This window comes from Schistocerca gregaria, chromosome 4 (genome assembly GCF_023897955.1).
Source record: "Schistocerca gregaria isolate iqSchGreg1 chromosome 4, iqSchGreg1.2, whole genome shotgun sequence".
In the NCBI taxonomy this organism is placed as follows: Eukaryota; Metazoa; Arthropoda; class Insecta; order Orthoptera; family Acrididae; genus Schistocerca; species Schistocerca gregaria.
This window is the reverse complement of record NC_064923.1, coordinates 197937036-197948499: the sequence shown is the minus strand read 5'-3', so window position 1 is coordinate 197948499 and position 11464 is coordinate 197937036. Positions and strand designations below refer to the sequence as shown.

Below are 11464 nucleotides of genomic sequence, written 5' to 3'. Positions count from 1 at the left end.
GAAGGGAAAGCAGAAAGATGGAAGAAGTATGTAGACGATCTATACAAGAGCAATGTACTTGAGGCCAGTATTATGGAAACTGAAGAGGACGTAGATGAAGATGAAATAGGAGATATGATACTGCATGAAGAATTTTACAGAGCACTGAAAGACCTAAGTCGAAACAAGGCCCCAGGAGTATTCAACATTCCATTAGGACTACTGATAATCTTGGGAGAGTCATCCATGACAAAAGTCTACCATCTGGTGAGCAAGATGTGTGACACAGGCGAAATACCCTCAGACTTCACAAAGAATATGATAATTCCAATCCCAACGAAAGCAGGTGTTGACAGGTGTGAAAATTACCTACCAGTTTAATAAGTCACGGCTGCAAAACACTAACTCGAATTCTTTACAGACAAATGGAAGAACTGGTAGAAGCCGACTTGGGGGATTTGGATGCAGTAGAAATGTTGGAACACGTGAGGGAATACTGACTCTATGGCTTATCTTAGACGATAAATGAAGGAAAAGCAAACTTACATTTCTGGCATCTGTAGACTTAGAGAAAGCTTTTGATAGTATTGACTGGAATAGTCTCTTTCAAATTCTGAAGTTGGCAGGGGTCAAATACAGGGAACGAAAGGCTATTTCAGATTTGCATAGAAACTAGATGGCAGTTATAAGAGTCGAAGGGCATGAAAGTAAAGCAGTGGTTGGGAAAGGAGTGAGAAAGGGTTTTAGCCTATCCCCGATGTTATTCAATCTGTATATTGAGCAAGCAGTAAAAGAAACAAAAGAAAAATTCGGAGTATGAATTAAACTCCATGGAGAAGAAATAAAAACTTTGAGTTTTGCCGATGACATTGTAATTCTGTCAGAGACTGCAAAGAACTTTGTAAGAGCAGTTGAACGGAATGGAGAGTGTCTTGAAAGGAGAAAATAAGATGAACATCAACAAAAGTAAAACGAGGATAATGGAATGTAATCGAATTAAATCAGGCGATGCTCAGGGAATTAGATTAGGAAATGAGACACTTGAAGTAGATGAGTTTTGTTATTTGGGGAGCAAAATAATTGATGATTGTCAAAGAAGAGAGGATATAAAATGTATACTGGCTATGGCACGGAAAGTGTTTCTGAAGAAGAGAAATCTGTTAACATCGAGTATAGATTTAAGTGTCAAGAAGTCTTTTCTGATAGTATTTGTATGGAGTGTAGCCATGTATGGATGTTAAACATGGACGATAAGCAGTTTAGACAAGAAGAGGGTAGAAGATTTCGAATTGTGGTGCTACAAAAGGATGCTGAAGATTAGATGGGAAGATCATGTAAATAATGAGGAGGTAGTGAATAGAATTGGGGAGAAGAGGAATTTGTGGCACAACTTGACTAGAGGAAGGAATCAGTTGGTAGGACACGTTCTGAGTCATTGAGGGATCACCAATCTAGTACTAGTGGGAAGCGTTGAGAGTAAATAAAAAATCGTAGAGGGAGTCCTAAGCAGATTCAGAAGGTTGTACGAGGTGCATTCAAGTTCTAAGGCCTCCGATTTTCTTTCTCCGGACTGGAAAGAGATAGAAACATGCGCATTGTTTTAAAATGAGGCCGCGTTCATTGTCAATACGTCCCAGAGATGGCAGCACCGTACGGCAGATGGAATTTTACCGCCAGCGGCGAGAATGAGGACTGTTTTAAACACTTAAAATGGCGACGTTTTCCTTACTTGAATAGCGTGCAATCATTCGTTTTCTGAATTTGCGTGGTGTGAAATCAATTGAAATTCATCGACAGTTGAAGGAGACATGTGGTGATAGAGTTATAGATGTGTCGAAAGTGCGTTCGTGGGTGTGACAGTTTAATGAAGGCAGAACATCGTGTGGCATCAAACCGAAACAACCTTGGGCTCGCACAAGCCGGTCTGACGACATGATCGAGAAAGTGGAGAGAATTGTTTTGGAACATCGCCGAATGACTGTTGAACAGATCGCCTCCAAAATTGGCATTTCTGTGGGTTTTATGCACACAATCCTACATGACGACCTGAAAATGAGGAAAGTGTCATCCATGTGGGTGCCACGAATGCTTACGAACGACCACATGGCTGCCCGTGTGGCATGTTGCCAAGCAATGTTGACGCGCAACGACAGCATGAATGGGACTTTCTTTTCGTCGGTTGTGACACTGGATGAGACGTGGATGCCATTTTTCAATCCAGAAACAAAGCGCCAGTCAGCTCAATGGAAGCACACAGATTCACCGCCACCAAAAAAATTTCGGGTGACCGCCAGTGCTGAAAAAAATGATGGTGTCCATGTTCTGGGACAGCGAGGGCGTAATCCTTACCCATTGCGTTCCAAAGGGCACTACGGTAACAGGTGCATCCTACGAAAATATTTTGAAGAACAAATTCCTTCCTGCACTGCAACAAAAACGTCTGGGAAGGGCAGTGCGTGTGCTGTTTCACCAAGAAAACGCATCCACACATAGAGCTAAAGTTACGCAACAGTTTCTTCGTGATAATAACTTTGAAGTGATTCCTCATGCTCCCTACTCACCTGATCTGGCTCCTAGTGACTTTTGGCTTTTTCCAACAATGAAAGACACTCTCCGTGGCCGCACATTCACCAGCCGTGCTGCTATTCCCTCAGCGATTTTCCAGTAGTCAAAACAGACTCCTAAAGAAGCCATCGCCGCTGCCATGGAATCATGGCGTCAGCATTGTGAAAATGGGTTCGTCTGCAGGGCGATTACGTCGAGAAATAACGCCCGTTTCATCGATTTAGGGTGAGTAGTTAATTAGAAAAAAAATCGGAGGCCTTAGAACTTGAATGCACCTCGTAGGTTGCAGTAGCTACTGAGAGATGAAGCTTTCAGTGGATAGAGCAGCATGGAGTGCTGCATCAAACCCGTCTCTGGACTGAAGACCACAACAATAACCACAACAACACTGTTCAATCTACACATCGAAGAAGCAGTTGCGGTAATGAATAAGTTTGAGCAGTGGGATTTAAATTAAGACTCAAAGGATATCAAAGATATTCGCTGATGACATTGCTGTCCTCTGTGAAAGTGAGGAATAATTACAGGATCTGTTGAATGGAATGAACTACAGACTGAGCACACACTATGGGTTGAGAGTAGCAGAAATGAAATTAACGATAACTTAACATGACAATTGGGGACCACGAAGTAGACGAAGTGCAGGAACACTGCTATCTTGAAAGCAACATATGACGGGCGCAGCAAGGAGGACGTAAAAAGCAGAGTATCACAGTAGAAGCTAGACTCTTGCCCAGAAGAAGTCTACTAGTCTCGAACCTAGGCCTTAATTTTAGGAACATATTTATGAGGATGTACTTTTAGAACACAGAATTCTATGGTAGTGAAACACTGACTGTGGGAAAACGGCAACAAAAGAGAATCGAACTATTTGAGATGCAGTGCTACAGACGAATGTTGAAAATTACGTGCACTGATGAAGTAAGGAAGTTTTCCGCATTTATAAGAAGCAGAGCAATCGGAATATATCATTTTCGATCATTAGTTTGGCATAACCCCCGGAGACCACGAGTTCCTTACACCTATACAACATCCGAAATTGTGTCGGTGGATTTTTTGTTCACCCTGCAGCGATTGCGAACCAAGGCGGCCCTTTCACACTACATGGCGTTGCGTTGGGCCTCACCTACTCTTCTCATGACGCTGTCTCATAAGCAACGGCACCCTATGTTTACAAGCAAGTTCAGATGATTCAAATGGCTCTGAGCACTATGGGACTTAACATCTGAGGTCATCACTCGCCTAGAACTTAGAACTGCTTAAACATAACTAACCTAAGGACACCACACACATCCGTGCCCCAGGCAGGATTCGAACCTGCGACCGTAGCCGTCGGGTAGTTCCGCACTGAAGCGTCTACAACCGCTCGGCCACCTCGTCCGGTTTACAAGCAAGTCTTCTTCGCATAGCTGCTGTTCTCATATTCTGTATGCCGTATTTTGCGAACTAGGCATCAGTGCATTACCGTCTCGTAGTCTTTCTGGAAATCAAGAAACAGCCTCAACGTGATTATCAGTATGTAGTAATGTGTGGATTTCATCGATTAACAGACCAAGCTGACACACACACACACACACACACTCACACACACACACACACACACACACACACACACACACACACGCACACACAGACACACACACACACACACACAATCGCTGCTTGTAGAAAACTTGATTCGGACAATACAATGAGCACGTAACAAGTGGAGTTGCAACGAGGTCATTCCTGGCCAAAAGAAGTCTGCTAGTATCTAAGGCCGGCCTTATTCTGAGGAGAAATTTCTGACAATGTACGTTAGCAGCACAGCACGGAATGGAAGTGAATCATAGATTGTGGGTGGGCTGTCGTCCATAGCCGATGATGTCGCACTGAGGTCGACCATCGAAAATATGCCTCACATCGCAGCATCAACGGCGGGACCAATCCGAGCGAGGCTAAAGCCATGCCTCCTGAGTCGCCAAGCGCCACCGCAGTGCACCTGCTATGAAACAAGGCCACAAGGGCCACGAGAGAGATTTCTCTGTGATTTCGGACTTGGGGTACGTCTCCAATGAGCATTCTGTTTCCGCTTCCACAGTACGGAGTCGACACTTCACCACTCTGCTGAGCTATTGACAGACTGGTGTTTAGAGAGTTTGTTAACTTGTGTCCTGCGGACAATTAGTGTTTTAACTGTGTTCATACGGGGGTTGGAACTTAAATAGTGGCAATTATTTATTCACAACCGATACAAAAGAGTTACATGTTTTCACCTGTTACTGTCCTTCAAAGTAGTCACCAGCGTTGTGTAAAACCCGTTGCCAGCGATGTGGAAGGCGTAGTATACCGTTAGCGGAGCCTGTTCTGTTGATGGTGCGAATGGAGCGGTGTACTGCTGTCGAATCTCTGGAATAGTTCTGAAGCGAATGCCACGAAGTGGTTCTTTCATCTTCGGAATCAAATCAAAGTCACAAGACCATCAACAGAACAGGCTCTGATAACGGTATACTACGCCTTCCACATCTCTGGCAACGGGTTCTACACAACGCTGGTGACTACTTTGAAGGACAGTAACAGGTTCAAACATGTAACTCTTTTGTATCGGTTGTGAATAAATAGTTGCCATTATTTAAATTCCAACCCTTGTACATACTATACGACACGGTATTGCAGTGTCATTCCGAATTACGATGCAATGTTTCTTTCGACATGCATGCAAATGCAAAGGAACAGGCACTGTGGCGTCTACAGCTGTTATGAAAGACATGAATTATATTCGTAACTGCAAATATGGACAACTATCAGCTATGTAGTGGAATGACGACACTGGAAATTTGTGCCAGACCAGGACTCGAACCCAGATTTCCCGTTTATCGTGAGCAGTCGCCTTACCAATGTTAGGCTATCCAAGTACGCTTCAGGGCCACAATTAAAATGCAAGCATTTCAGAAGAAACGTTGCATCTTACGTCTGAACAACACTGGCACTCCAATATCGTGTTTATCCGCCGCCTGTTCGGGAATATACGTAATGGATGTTCCAGTACAGATTGTAGACACATGGTTGACGACATTGTAAGAAATTGCGAATATATTTCATGTATGAAGACATCCGACTTCAGGTTTGAGACTGGTCATCTTACGCAGCTCTGGCGCCTACGGCTGTTTCTTGTCTATCAAGAATTGCATTTGTAATGCAAGAGATTGGCAGAGGAAAGGAGAAAATCGCGATTAGATTGGGATAGAATGGGAGACAGGCAACGAGAGGATTTCTTGAACATGAGAAGCAAAGTTGGTCGTAGGCTACGGGCAAAGAAGAGGGATTAAATGAACAATCAAATTTAAAAAATGGAAAGAAACAGTAAAACAAAAAACATTAGGGAACTTTACCTAGACGTAAATGAGTATAGGAAGGGGTTCAAGGCTAGGACAAATGCACTTCGAGGGGATGCCGGGGGAATACTGACAGACCCCAGTGCTATATTAAGTAAATGGAGGGGGTATTTTGAGCATCTTTTACATGTACACCAGGAAGCAGGAAATAAGCAGATGTACGAAATACATACAGCACAACCCCAGATACCTGAGCCAACATTAAAGGAAGTAAGAGGTGCAATCAACAAATTGAAAAACCATAAAGCACCAGGAACAGATTGCATAACTGCAGAATTAGTTAAATATTGGGGACAGAAATTGGTGGAAGTAGTACACAAAGTGATAAGTAAAGTATGGAGCTCAGAGATGATATCTGAAGAGTGACAGGAGTCGATTCTGATCCCAAATTTTAAGAAGGGCGACAAAATGGATTGTAGTAATTATAGACGGATATTGCTATTACCAGTATGTTCCAAAATTTTCTCGAATATTCTGCTAAGCATGCTTACACCATATGCAGATGAAATTGTGGGGGATTACCAAGGTGGCTTTGGAGGAACAGATCCACTATACACCAAATATTCACCCTGCATCAAATTTTGGAAAAGAAATGAGAATACAATAAACCAGTTTATAATCTTTTCATAGATTTTACAAAAGCATATAATTCAATATTGAAGTCAAAACAGTACAGAATTCTTTTGGAACTTGGAATACCAAAGAAGTATGTTAGACTTACAGAAGTGAGTTTGAAAAACACAAAAGGTAGAGTACGCGTGGGGAAATTGGAGTCAGAAGAATTTCTAATAAATAACGGACTTAAGCAGGGAGATGCCCTGTCTCCGCTACTTTTTAATTTAGTCCTAGAATATATTGTACGAATGGCAGCAGATAATTCAGAGGGTGTGGAGTTAAATGGAAATATTAAGATATTAGGGTATGCAGATGATCTAAACATAATTTGCGATAGAAAAGAATATATAAGAGCAAATGCGAATGCGTTAATCAAGGCTAGTGAAGATGTAGGTCTAAGGATAAGTGAAGACAAAACTAAATACCTGGTTACTACTAGAATGACAACAGCAGTAGATCAGGAAATGTTAAGAGTTGGAGACATGCAGTTTGAAAAAGTGAACACATTTAAGTATCTAGGCGTGGACATCACTTCGAGAAATGAGATTTAATCCGTACTGAAGAAGAGATTACGGGCGGGAAATGAGTGCTACTTCTCACTGAATAGATTACTTTCATCATGGATATTGTCTAGGAATTTAAAGATTAGAATATACAAAACAATTATTCTACCAGTTATGCTGTATGGGTGTGAGACTTGGTCTCTCTCTGTGCAAAATGAAAAGTCGTTTCGAGTATTTGAAAACAAAATTTTGAGGAAAATCTTCGAAGCAGAAAGGGATGACATTAGCGGAGAGTGGCGAAAACCGCGTAACGAAGAGGTTCACGAACTCTATTCAAACCCTGACATAATCAGTATTATTAAATCACGTAGGCTGCGATGGGCGGGTCACGTAGCTCGAATGGATAAGGACAGGGCAGCGCGTAGAGTACTGGTAGTTCACTTAGAGGGAAAACGTCCTGTAGGGAGACCGAGGCGTAGATGGAACGACAATTTTGAGGAGCTTAGGTATCGAAAGTGAATGGAAGGAAATAGCCCAAGATAGGGACAGTTTGACTGCTGGTGTCGATAAATTGACTATTCTCCTTATTCACCTTCGTGTACAAGCAAAGAAACTGAAATACCTGTAGGAGAGAAAGTTTGAGATGTGGTGCCACAAAAGTAAATTAAAAATATGGTCGGCTGATATGGAATGAAGATGTTCTCCACAAGATCGTCGCTGAAAGGCAGATACGGAAATCATTGACAGGATGAAGGCACAGGATGATAGGAAGTGTTTATAACATCACGTAAAACACTACTGGCCATTAAAATTGCCACACCAAGAAGAAATGCAGATGATAAAAGGGTATTCATTGGACAAATGTACTATACTAGAACTACCATGTGATTACATTTTCACGCAATTTGGGTGCGTAGATCCTGAGCAATGAGTACCCAGAACAACCACCTCTGGCCGTAATAACGGCCTTGATACGCCTGGGCATTGAGTCAAACAGAGCTTGGATGGCGTGTACAGGTACAGCTGCCCACGCAGCTTCAACACGATACCACAGTTCATCAGGAGTAGTGACTGGCGTATTGTGACGAGCCAGTTGCTCGGCCACCATTGACCAGACGTCTTCAATTCGTGAGAGATCAGGAGAATGTGCTGGCCAGGACAGCAGTCGAACATTTTCTGTATTCAGAAAGGCCCGTACAGGATCTGCAACATGCGGTCGTGCATTATCCTCCTGAAATGTAGAGTTTCGCAGGGATCGAATGAAGGGTAGAGCGACGGGTCGCCGGCCGGTGTGGCCGTGCGGTTCTAGGCTCTACAGTCTGGAGCCAAGCGACCGCTACGGTCGCAGGTTCGAATCCTGCCTCGGGCATCGATGTGATGTCCTTAGGTTAGTTAGATTTAATTAGTTCTAAGTTCTAGGCGACTGATCACCTCAGAAGTTAAGTCGCATCGTGCTCAGAGCCATTTGAGCCATTGGCCACGGCTCGTAACACATCTGAAATGTAACGTCCACTATTCAAAGTGCCGTCAATGCGAACAAGAGGTGACCGAGACTTCGAACCAGTGGCACCCCATACCATCGCGCTGGGTGATACGCCAGTATGGTGATGACGAATACACACTTCCAATGTGCGTTCACCTCGATGTCATCAAACACGGATGCGACCATCACGATGCTGTAAACAGAACCTGGATTCATCAGAAAAACTGACATTTTGGCATTCGTGCACCCAGGTTCGTCGTTTAGTACACCATCGCAGGCGCTCCTGCCTCTGATGCAGCTTCAAGGGTAACCGCAGCCATGGTGTCCGAGCTGATAGTCCATGCTGCTGCAAACGTCATCGACCTGTTCGTGCAGATGGTTGTGTCTTGCAAACGTCCTCATCTGTCGACTCTGGGATTGAGACGTGGCTGCACGATCCGTTGCAGTTATTCGGATAAGATGCCTGTCATCTCGACTGCTAGTGATACGAGGCCGTTGGGATCCCTAACGCACGGCGTTCCGTATTACCCTCCTGAACCCACCGATTCCTTATTCTGCTAACAGTCATTGGATCTCGACCAAGGCGAGCATCAATGTCGCGATACGATAAACCGCAATCGCGATTGGCTGCAATCCGACCTTTATCAAAGTCGGAAACGTGATGGTACGCATTTCTCCTCCTTACACGAGGCATCACAACAACATTTCACCAGGGAACGCCGGTCAACTGCTGTTTGTGTATGAGGAATCGGTTGGAAACTTTCCTCATGTCAGCACATTGTAGGTGTCGGCACCGGCGCCAGCCTTGTGTGACTGCTCTGAAAAGCTAATAATTTGCATATCACAGCATCTTGTTCATGTCGGTTAAATTTCGCGTCTGTAGCCCGCCATCTTCGTGGTGTAGCAATTTTAATGGCCAGTAGTGTAACTTCCACTGTACTCGAGGGTAAAAACAATAGGGGAAGAGATTAAACTTTAGCCAGTAAATAATTGTGGACGTTGGGTGCAAGTGATATTTTGAGATGAAGAGTTTGACACAAAAGAAGAATTCGTGGCGAACCGCATCAAACCAGTCAAAACACTGATTTACTCTCCCTCCCCCCCCCCCCTCCCCAAAAAAGTGAAAAATATGTCTTACATGAACTGGCTTCTGGTTATTTGTTTGTGCCGCAGGGCTGATAGCTCCCGCCCGGCTTTATGCGCAGACAGACGCAAAATTACTGCGCCGGAGTGACAAGTTTCAGTTTTTTCCCACGAACGCGCCATGTTGCAGGACGTGAGTGAAATGTGCTTTGGCTCTAGTGCTCGCGTCATACGTGACCTCAAGCGAAATATGAGCCGTCAACACCACGGCCGCGGGGATATACCGCAGTTTTCCTGCTACTCTCATCCAGCTGCGACGCCGGCGACAGCTGCAGTCCGCCGGCAACTTCGTCGCTGCCACCATGGAGGCTCCAGAAGGCGCCAGGAGCACCGGAAAAGGTAAGCTAACGGATGGTTTTAATTGAACTTTCCCTGTTTAACACGTTATAACACGGAAACTAATTACTGTACGAGTACTAAACGCCTAGCCGCAGTAGATACATCGGTTCCCTTGAGATCACCGAAGTTAAGCGCTGTTGGGCGCGGAGGGCACTTGGAGGGGTGACCATGCAGCCGCCTTGAGCTGTTGCCATTTTTCGGGGTGCACTCAGCCTCATGCTGCCAATTCAGGAGCTACTCGAGCGAATAGTAGCGGCTTCGCTCAAGAATATCATCATTACGACCAGGAGAGCGGTGTGCTTACCCCACGCCCTCTTATTCGCGTCCTCCTCGGAGGATAACACGGCTGTCGGATGGTCCCGGTAGGCTCATCGTGCCCTGAAGACGGAGTGCTTTAGTACTAAACGTGGTAGCATTAATGTCCAGAGTATGTTGTGCATGATTTCCGTGCGTCACAGCGCCACCGTCCAGTTCCAACAGCAGCAGTGCTGCAGTTGCACTTCAGGAATATAGCTGTTAGAAAGGATTACGGGAGGGTTCGCTTCCTCCACGTGCTGTGCGGAGCATGATGAAGTTCGAATCAACTGGACGTCTCTGCGGGAAGAGGTCGAAAAACGGTAGCACCCCAAAAAGGACGAGAAATCGCTGTTGGTATGCCAGATAACAGTGCTCGCAATTTTCGATTGTCAAGCAATGCGCGTGCTGTGTCACAGTAGTGGAACATCCCGTGGTCCACTGTACGGAAGGTGCTTCGAACCATTCTCAAAAGGTATCTGTACAAGCTCCATATCGTAGAGTAGCTAACATCACAGGACGCACAACTAAGAGTTGACTTCGCTCTCTACTTTCTTGCAAGGATTGGAGTTGACAAGGGCTGGTTCTGAATCATCCTACGGACAAACGAAATTCATTTTTCGCTGATGGTTGAGATGAACACAGAATTGTCGAGTGTGGGGAGAACTTAGCGTCGCTACGGAAAGAGTGCAACCACAGGCGGTTGATGAAATCGCTGTTGCTGTGGTAGACAGCGCTTTACACATTTCGCAACCGTCAGGCAGTGCGCTTGCTGTGTCACGACAGTTGAACATCTCGTGGTCTACTGTACAGAAGGGGCTTCGAACTATTATCAAATGGTATCCGTACAAGATCCATGTAGCTTGCACTACAGGACTCACAACGATAGGTTGTCTGGCAGAAAATCCAAAGAGATTCTGGTCATACATAAAGCACACCAGTGGCAAGACGCAGTCAGTACCTACACTGTGCGATAACAACGGTGAAGTCACTGATGACAGTGCCACTAAAGCAGAGTTTTCCGAAACTCTTTCACTAAAGAAGACGAAGTAAATATTCCTGAATTCCAGTCAAGAACAACTATCAAGATGAGAAACGTAAATCACTTGGCCCAGATTGTATTGCAGTCATGTTCCTTTCTGAGTATGCTGATACAATAGCTCCATATT

The 11464-nt window shown here is 44.6% G+C and overlaps 1 protein-coding gene across 1 annotated transcript in view; it reads left to right on the top strand.

Moving 5' to 3' along the window:
- The first annotated feature begins 9906 nt into the window (after positions 1-9906).
- LOC126267215 (peptidoglycan recognition protein 1-like) overlaps positions 9907-11464 on the top strand; it is a 108315-nt gene continuing 106757 nt past the window's right edge. Inside the window, exon 1 of the mRNA XM_049972188.1 lies at positions 9907-10001. Within this exon, the coding sequence (XP_049828145.1) occupies positions 9965-10001 (37 nt within the window). The 5' untranslated portion in view covers positions 9907-9964. The remainder of the gene's footprint in view (positions 10002-11464) is intronic.